At 45.7% G+C, this 9,529-nt stretch overlaps 1 protein-coding gene across 2 annotated transcripts in view; it reads left to right on the top strand.

The window, feature by feature from the left end:
* Window positions 1–5,786: 5,786 nt before the first annotated feature.
* The window catches only part of RNF138 (ring finger protein 138), a 34,674-nt gene continuing 30,931 nt past the window's right edge, over window positions 5,787–9,529 (top strand). For both annotated transcript variants that reach the window (XM_021686287.1, XM_021686286.1), the window contains exon 1: window positions 5,787–5,973. In XM_021686287.1, coding sequence (XP_021541962.1) covers window positions 5,864–5,973 — 110 coding nt within the window. In that variant the 5' untranslated portion in view covers window positions 5,787–5,863. The remainder of the gene's footprint in view (window positions 5,974–9,529) is intronic.

The raw sequence follows: 9,529 nt of genomic DNA, 5'->3' as shown, positions 1-9,529 counted from the left end.
GAGATGAGATTTTCATCTCAAAGATGAAAAAAACCCAGCAACATCAAAGAAAAGTTGAAATGTGAGTTAATTTGTTGGACTCTATTGCCATTTCTGGTCTAATCTATGGCTCTGCTTCCTAGGACAGCATAGTTTAGTCCATGAAACAATTTTAGCTGCATTCAAAATATGTTTCATTTTTGGTTTGGCTTCTCTACCGACTGGCTTTCTCTGCTTGGGCAAAGGAACAGGGTGCTGTCCATCATGTTAATATACCTTCTAAGGTAAGGCACTAATAGAGACTGACTAGAAGAGAGGGATCTCAATTTTACCAATTTAACTTTAACAAATTTAAATTTAACAAATTTATTCAATTTACTCAATTTAACCAAAATGTAAAATAATTACCCTGGAGAGAGTGTAACTGCACAGGTTGGTACTATACCCCCTCCATTTTAATCAATTGTAGCATGGAAGCTGGATTCTACAGGATAAATAGGGCCACTAGGGCTGCGAATAGGAACATTAGTAACAATGACAGCTGTCCGTAGTACGTAAAATACTGCTGATAGGAAATTCAGTGTTATTAAATAGCATGAAAAATGCATATTCATTTACGAAAGAGTTGAAATATAACCGTCCCAAACTGGGGTGGACTAAAAAAGGGTCAATTCCCTTATTTTTCCATACTTGATATTATTAATCTCACTTTGGAGTTTCTGTTTGTGTTAATTTGCAGAGTTACTAGGAGAGGATTTAAATTCACAGTGACAAGTAACTCGGTCCCCTCTCTCTGGGGAAGACGAACCACTTCCGCAGTGTTTCATCCTCCTTTGCCTTCCTATCTTCTCCTACAGTGTTGATTCTGTTCGGAAAATCCATCGGGGGCCCATCAGGAAAGAGAGCTCTCAGTAAGTAGTTCAAAAGAGGATGTTTAATATGGAAAACAATTACAAAGATGTCAGGAGCACTGAAAGACCATGTGTGAGAGCAAGGCAAACACAGAAGCCACTGAGAAAAGGCAGGGACTGCCCAGCAGGCTCCGGGACCCAAGAGGGAAGGGTGGTCTTCCAGAAGTTGAAAACCTGGAAGAAATGAAGCCACAGCCAGAAACAGAGAGGGAGGGAGAAATGCCTTGGCCGCTTCCTTCTAGTGTCTCACCAGTGTCTGCCATTGGCTGAGTACAGACAGAAGTCAGTTGGCAATGGAAAACGGGAAACCGTCTGTAAGGGTCAGCTTAGGCAATACACCTACCAGAGCATGTGACAGGTAGGGAAACAGATCTGATGGTCCACCAGCAAATGTTTGGCTCAGATTCTTTGAGCTGCAAGTAACAAAAGAGCCAACTGAGAACGGTTTCAAGTAGAAAGGCTTAACAGGAGTAGGACAGTTTCAAGGTTAATTAGATGATTAGTATGGCTCCACTACACTAAGGACCTGCCTTCCTTCCATCTTTCTGCTCCGCCATGGTCAGCATATTGGCTTATTCTTTGGTGTGTTCTTTTCACAGTTTCATGATGGTTGCAGAGTCCCAGGCAGCACAGCTGGACAAGGAAATATTCAGATCTAGCATGGAAGTGTTTATTCCTATTTTTTGTTTTTTAAATCAGCTAAGAAAGGCACTTGCTGAAGCCCCTCAGAAGAATTCCCCTCATACATCCTTGGTCATAACTGAATCACATGCCCAGGCTTAAACTACTGACAAGAAGAAATGACCTATTCAAGTTGGTTCATCTCCATCATGGTATTTCCCCTTGAGCTGGGAATGTCCTCCTGAAGGACACAGCCAGGAAAAAAAGAGAAGATACCTGAACAAAAATCATGATTTGTGAGAGTGGGGGATGGGAACAGGGTTTATAAGTGTTTGTTGATGGGAACATTGTGCCCTGTATGGTTTCCCTTTCATATTTTTATTCACTTGACCTCCCTCCTACTCAGCCTGAGGCATCCCTCTGCCTGTGTGTGCGTTGGGGTGAGGTGGGGAAAAGAAGAAATTAGGATTAACTCATCAGGAATGTAAAGAATGTTGCTCTTTTTTTTTTTTTTTTTTTTAAAGAACATTTCCAAAACAGGCTTAAACAACTAAATTGTATGCCTTCAGCAAACAGGTCAGGACTAATGTTAAAAATATTTAACAACTGGAACCAAATGGGCACTGGCCACTCAGGCAGACTACTGCCCAATCAGACTGGGCAAGCTGAAAAGGACTAGCAGAGCTGCACTGGTGCAAACCAGCTGAATGTTGACACTGCACATGGTACCAATTAAAAAAGATCCCAAGGGGTAGACAGGGAAACATGAGCCTCCCTCCCATTCCATCCCCCAGCTTCCCAGTTCGCTTCTTCAAAGGCAAGCAACCACTTTTACCAGCAAAACAGACTTTTGACGTTCTGTAGTAAGACAAAACCAGGCTTTGTGAAGAAAGAAATTAATTTCTAAATTCATTTATCCCCTCTTTTAGTATGTTAATTACCTGGCCACCGGACTTGGCTGAAGAGTTTTGCATATTGGGGGGGGGCGGCAATTGGCAGTAAGCAGCAAGGTAGAAAGGTCCATTCTTTCCAGTCCAAGGGTTTGTGGTTGGAAAAGAAAGGTGGAATAGGGGAAAGGTGTATTAGATAGGTTGAGGGGAGTGGTGAGGGTTGGGGAGCTGAGAGCACACTGCCTTATTGGTTGTGCAGAACCAAGCTAGGGGTCACCACTTTATGCAAATTCAGTGACACTGGATGTTTAGAAAGAATGACTCTCCCTCCCAGAGTGAGAGAGGAGAGGGCCCCAAGGGATGCCATGGACAGTAGCTGTGTTGAGAGCAGAGCAAGAGGGGCCTTCCATGTTGAGGATCAAGAAACTGAAAGAGCAGTAGAGATTCAGAGGGTTCTACAGTGTTGGTGAGGCTGAATCAACCAGGGAATGCCACAGGGCCTTGACCCAGCTGAGACAGGCAGGAGTAGTCTTTACCAGCAGGTACCAGCAGCAGAATGCCCAGCACACACTGCATCTCAGAGACCAGTCAAAATTAGCCTCCCTGCAGAACAGTCCAGCAAGAATTCAAAGGAGACCTTACAGATGTCAGGACCGAGATTCTCCAACAGTGTCTCAAGTTCATGTCAGCCACCCCTTGTCCTCCCTCTTATCATTCCAGATGCCATTTTGAGGGGAGCAGACTGAGAGAGATGGAATATTAAAAGCTTAAGTGTTTTAACCCAAATATAAAATAATTAAATTATTGCAACAGAATAAATTTATCAAGTTGGTGTAATATGTGGAGTTTTCCCCCTATTATCCAAAGGCTGAGGATATTTTATTTACACAGTTGAAGGTATTTTGAGTAAATCTGTGACATTGCCATAAAAATATCACATAATTTTTCATATGAAATGCTGCCAAGACAGCAGATTGTGTCTTTTGGCCATTATGGTTTATTTGTCTAAGCTTAACACTCAGAGGGTAACCACATTTTCCTTATACCCACATTTTTGATGGATTTCCACATACTAATAACTATATGCTTACATGTATCCCCAAAATGACTTCTTAGAATATATGAGGAAGTAACGCAAACATGTTTGGATTAGGGCATGAGTAAAGCTGCCAGAGAAAGAGTGAAGCAAATAAAATTAAAGTCACAAAATTAATGTTCTGGTTAAGGATTGCCACTGTGTAAAGGGAAACACTCTATTCAACAGAAAATACACTTTACTTCCTAAAGTGGTCAAAATGAGTGAGATATGATTAGAAATCTACCATCAAAAAGGTGAAGTTTGAAATCCAAGAACCATTTTATAAATAAATTTGAAAAGTACCTGGACTACTGCTTTTTGGTGTGCCTCCTGTCAAGTGCTCTTTCTCCTCCCAGGAAATCTGAAGCTAAAATTAGCTTTCCTGCTCTGCTTCCACTAGTCTTTCTAGGGAGGAAAGGGAACAAAAGTACAAAATGTTGTAGTTTGGTAAACGGAATTAGCTGTTCATTGGACAAACAATTCAGTGAGTATTTTTCTAGGAATTGTCATTTTAAGATGCACTTTAAGACCCATTTCCTTCATCAGGTTTTCTCTAAACCCATACCAGTCTAGTCATCCCACTTCCCATCCTCATTATAGTCACTGTTTATGAAAAACAATACTTTGGCAAATACCATTTTTTGTCTTTTTATATTGTTAGACACCCAAGAATGTAAACTAGTTGAGAGCGAAGTTCATGACACCAGCATAACATCTAACAGTTCCCAAGACAACGTAGACAATAAATGACAGAATTGAACTAACTATTCAATGGCTTCTGTTTATGATTCACTGAGACTGTGGTGGAGAGCTTCAACGAAGCCTGGTAATGAAATCTTTTTTTCTTTTCTGAAGCGAATTGAGGATGCTTTATGATGTTCCAGATTTTCCTTAGCTCCTTTCATGTGGTTGTGACCCCATCTTACAGATGTATCAATTGTGTGGATATATCCGGGAACCAAGGACCCATTTAAAAAAATAGAAACATTTAAATTAGTGAATAACGTTGGTGAAATACTCAGATCCATGCTTCTACCTCACTTTTCTTCAAAGCTATCAAAAACCAAAGGTGTTGGTGGTAGAAGACTGCATCTGCGACTGTAACTCGTCAGACTGTTAGGGCGAAAGTTCAAACCCTCTCAAGGGAGCTTATTTTTAATTTTTCCTCCCCAAAGGATCAAAATCCCATAACGGAAATTACTTCCTTCGTAACACATCTTGACATACATTCTGTCAAGGGCAAATAGTAAGGACCATACCTTTTACATTAGACAACGATATTTTTTGAGGAAAAATTCCTGAAAAACCCAATATATTTGATTGAAGCGGTGAGAAATGGAGTCCCGCCGGACGGAGACTGCGGGGGATGGGTACAGGTGGGCACCCAGCTGTTGATGTCACAACCTGCTGCGGGAGACACGCGCCGGTTGCTATGCAGGCCGCCCTCCCCACCCCGCCCTCTCCTCACTCTCTGTCCCCCTGTTCGTCGCCCTCTTGTGTTTGGTGAACCCCCGGGCTGCCTGCAGGCAGTGCAATGCCACCGGAGAGCTGCTGGAGGGGGTGGTGGGATCCCGGTGCACCATGAGCCTCGGGCCCGGCCCCCTTTCAGGCCGATGAACAGTGAGCACTCCGCTCACCATTCCCCTCCCGGCCTCCGCTGCGAAGGCGGCAGCGGCCGGACAAGAAGCCCGGGGACAGCGCAGGGCCACTTCTCCACCAACCGCGCCTGGAAAGCAGCTCTCTCAGCGGCGCGGCTCCGGGACTCCTAAGTGAGCCGCTACGCAAGCGGAGTGGAGGGGCGGGGCGGGGGCGGTGTGGGGCGGGGCAGGGAGCCGCCAAGCTGGGTGGGTAGAGGCCGGCAGCGGGACGGCTGTGCGGGCGGGAGGCGGGGGCCGGGGGTGGGGGTGGGGGCAAAGGAGTCGGAGGCGGAGAAGACGGCCGGGGGCGGAACCGCGGCCGCCTCGTGGAGCCAGGTAAGGGAGCGGCCTCGCGCGGGAGGCCGCCGGCTGGGGACGGCTGGGCGGTCGCCTTCCTTCCCGGGCGGAGGGGCGGCCTCCCGCCTGCTCCGAGCCGGCGTGGAAGTGAAGGTGAAGCCACTGGTTGCTCTCTCCACCGCCGCTTCCAGCCTGGCACTGCCTTCCCGGCCTGCCCCAGCGGGAGGAGCAGCCCCAGGGGCCGGCCCTCGGCCGGCGCGTGCGGCCCTAGCGACTCGGCGTTCGGCCCCGCCCCTCCCCGCCCCCTTCCTGGCGCGAGCAGCTTCCTGACGCGATTCCCCTCCCCCTCCGGGTTCGCGAAGAGAGTCGGGCCCCGGGCTGCCACCGCCAGCTTGGCCGCCGTCGCCGCCACCGCTGCCGCCATCTCCTTGATTCCCCCCATCCCCCGCCATGGCCGAGGAGCTCTCCGCGGCCACGTCCTACACCGAAGATGATTTCTACTGCCCTGTCTGTCAGGAGGTGCTCAAAACGCCCGTGAGGACCGCGGCCTGTCAGCACGTGTGAGTAGACGCCTCCTCCCCCGCGCGGAGCCGGGTGGTCGTTTAGGCCCCACATCCAGCCCCGGACCCTCAGCTGCGGCCTGGCGGGAGCAGAGCCCACCGCGACCTGCCCGAGCGCCCCTCGGCGTGGAGGGCGCGTTCCGGCCCGCCCTCCTACCGAGCTCGGGGCCAGCTTCCTGGGCCCGCCCCTCTGCCCGAGCCCCCTGGCCCCCGGGTATCCCTCCCTTGCTTTCTTGCCCCCGGGGCAGTGGCCGGGCTCGTCCCGGTCGTGTCTTCAGGCCCGGGAGGAATTGCAGGGAACGTGGAGCCTTTTTGTTTCCTAGCAACCTGAGTGAAGGCTGGGGTGTCGAGTGTCAAAACCGGCCGAAGGTGCGGGCACCAGCCTGCTCCCCGCAACTACCTCCTCTTTCTGACCTGCCCTGCTTTAAAGTTTTCCCTTCTTTGAGAACCCTGGGCCCATTCTTTCCAGGTCCAAGAAGTCTTACCTGACTTACCTTTCAACCCTGCTTCACAAATCACCCTTGACTCTCTTTCCTTTAAAATTCGGTACATGTTGGAATGATCTAGAATGGGGTTTCTTCTCTCATGTTAGAACTGACAGGATTTCCGGGTATTGAAGTGATAGTTTCCCTTTGTTTTACCCTTCTTATTTCTTGGTTACTACGAAGGTGGAGATAGGAAAGGAAGATTGCTGTTTCATGGAATGAACTGAAGATAAGGCAGTAACTCCAGGGGTGAGGGAGAACACAAAGGGATTAGGTGAGGTGGCATGGTGCTGTTTGATTTGGCATATTTATAGGAAGAACTTCGATAATTTTACAGACGGCTAGAGTGTCAGTAGGGGTTGGCAGGAGCCCTTCTTGTAAAGATACATAGCACATCTGACAAACCTGGCTGCTGATCAGAGTCCTTGGGGAACTTTTTAAGTAAACATCCCAATACCCAGGCTCCATTCCAGATTTACAAAAGAATTTCTGGCAGGTGAAGCTTGGAAATCTTTATTTGAAAAAATACACTCAGATTTGAAAGTTTTGTGTGCTTGCAAATAGCTGAAAAGAGTAGAACAAGTTTATAAATATATTTCTCCTTAGACTTTTTTTTTTTTTTTTTTGGAGAGATAGGTTCTGTAATTTTGTAAAGAATGGATTGAATTTGGGGTTCTTCAGATATTATTGTTTGATACTCATTTTTCTCACTCTTATCCTCAATCTTTTTTTTTTTTTTAAAGATTTTATTTATTTGAGAGAGAGAGAATGAGAGACAGAGAGCATGAGAGGGAGGAGGGTCAGAGGGAGAAGCAGGCTCCTTGCTGAGCAGGGATCCCGATGCGGGACTCGATCCCGGGACTCCAGGATCATGACCTGAGCCGAAGGCAGTCGCTTAACCAACTGAGCCACCCAGGCACCCCTCTTATCCTCAATCTTGACTGCACTTTTTACTTTACTCCTATTCTGCAGTTGTTGTGTGAGCTAGGAGTATGTGACTTCATTATAGGAGTTGTGCCAGTTATGTTTTGCTATGTTATGGGAGGTGAATGACAGTCTGAGATTGCTTTGTTATTTGATTCAACAAATGCAAGTTATTAAGAGAAATATTTTGAGATGTTCAGTGCACAATGTATAACTTTTTGGCCTTTAATCTGTCAGTATTCATTATTGTAACTTGATGCCTTTCCTGTGCTTGTGCTGGCAGTGGGTGGACAAAAAGGAGGGTAGGAGGTCAGAGTGAGAGGAAGTAGGTGTTTCTGGACAGAATCGTTTTAGTTACTCTTTGGGTCATTGACCTCATAGAACTCATTGTAATCTTCAGCTCTCCTTAAAGTTCCATGCAGTTTGCTCTAGTTTACTTCCCTTGTGGGACATTTTACATCAGACTAATGTGGCTTGACATCAATGGTATGGAAAAGAGAGTGGACATGATTGTTGAGGACCTTTTTCTAATCATCTCTTTGGACTTGGATGTGGTTAGACTAGATATGGAAATGTAGAGTAGATTTTGTTGATACTGCTTTATCACCCTTCTCCATCCCCTCCTTTATCAACCCATCTCCTACTCCCCTCCCCCTCCAAACACACATAGTCGCTCTGAGATTCAATGAATTAAAGAAGGCAGAGGGGAGAAAAGTTTTATTTGGAAGGGATGGTAATGGTAGAACAGGGTCTTGATTGACTGGAAGGAGTTTGGTGGGGAAATACAATTATTTAAAATAATAAAATTTACTATGTGATTTGCTCTTCCTTTTTCACAAAGGACCAACCTGTGCCTTTAAAAATATTTATGTTTAGCTACAAAATCAGTTTTTGATTCACAGATAGTAAGAAATGAGGTGATAAGGGCTTTGGGTCACTATGGATCTGTTAGAAAATGAAAATTTTTCATTGCCATTTCAACGACAGCAGAGGATTTGCCCACTGACTATTCTAATGGAAGGAACAAGTTCATTATCATTAGAATAAGTTCACCATTTTATAAATTTCTGTATAATCCCCATTTATTCCTTCAAACAGCAATTGTTGAATGTTTTCTGTATGTTAGGTACAAAGCATACAAAGTGCTGTTTCCCTGGGGACTGTTAATAGTCTAATGGAGAAGACCTAAGCATGAATGTGACTGATAATGGAAGTGATTTAGGAGGAAAATTTTATGTGAGCATTGAGAGTAGCTGTCTAAATCAGCCTATGACTAAAGGGGAGATTTCCTGGATGTAGTAATACTTTAGGTCAGAATTGGTTATTCAGGGTTTGTTGGGGAATACCCTGATTGGGTTTACAGCATATGCAGACACAAGGAGGGGTTACAGAGGATGACTGTTTCCAGGCTGAAGCCGAAGGATGAGTGTAGTAGAGGTAGAGTTTAGAGGTATTGGCAGGAACTTTCCATGTAAGCCAATTTGAGCTTTTTCCTGAAAGCCATAGAGACCTATTCAGTAATTTTTGGCAGAGGAGCAGCATGATCACGTTTCAATTTTAGAAAGTTTACTTTAGTAGCAGGACCCAGCTTGGTGTAGTGGTGAGACCAGTGAAGAGATGATTCATTGCTGTGTCAAAGAGAGAATGGTTAGAACCTGAATTAAGGTAATGATAGTGGGAATGGAGAGGAGAGATTCCTGACATTTTGAGGAAATCAATGTAAGATTTGATGATGCCCAGTAGATAAGTGTATGTATGTGGATCTGGAATACATGGAACTAAAGCTGTGAATATGGATGTAGCCACTGAGGGAGGCCTGTAAGTTGGAAGATAGCAGAGGGCCTAGATAGGACAAGTGCTGGAGAATGCATATTTAAATCTGGAGTGGAGAAAAGTGCAGTCTCAGAAGAATGGACAGGATAGGAAGAAATCTAGCATAGAGCGTGACGGTATGGAAACTGAGAAGAATTTTAAGGAAGGAGTGTTAGTTACCTTAGAATGATCAGATGTAGTATTTTAAAAAGCAAGTAAAGATGAATTAAGAGTATTAAAGTTGAGGGGTGCCTGGATGGCTCAGTGGGTTAAGCGTCTGCCTTCAGCTCTGGTCATGATTCCAGGGTCCTGGGATTGAGCCCCATGTCTGGCTC

This window comes from Neomonachus schauinslandi, chromosome 14 (genome assembly GCF_002201575.2).
Source record: "Neomonachus schauinslandi chromosome 14, ASM220157v2, whole genome shotgun sequence".
Lineage (NCBI taxonomy): Eukaryota > Metazoa > Chordata > Mammalia > Carnivora > Phocidae > Neomonachus > Neomonachus schauinslandi.
Note: the sequence above shows the minus strand (reverse complement) of the source record. Positions and strands in the feature narration are given on the sequence as shown.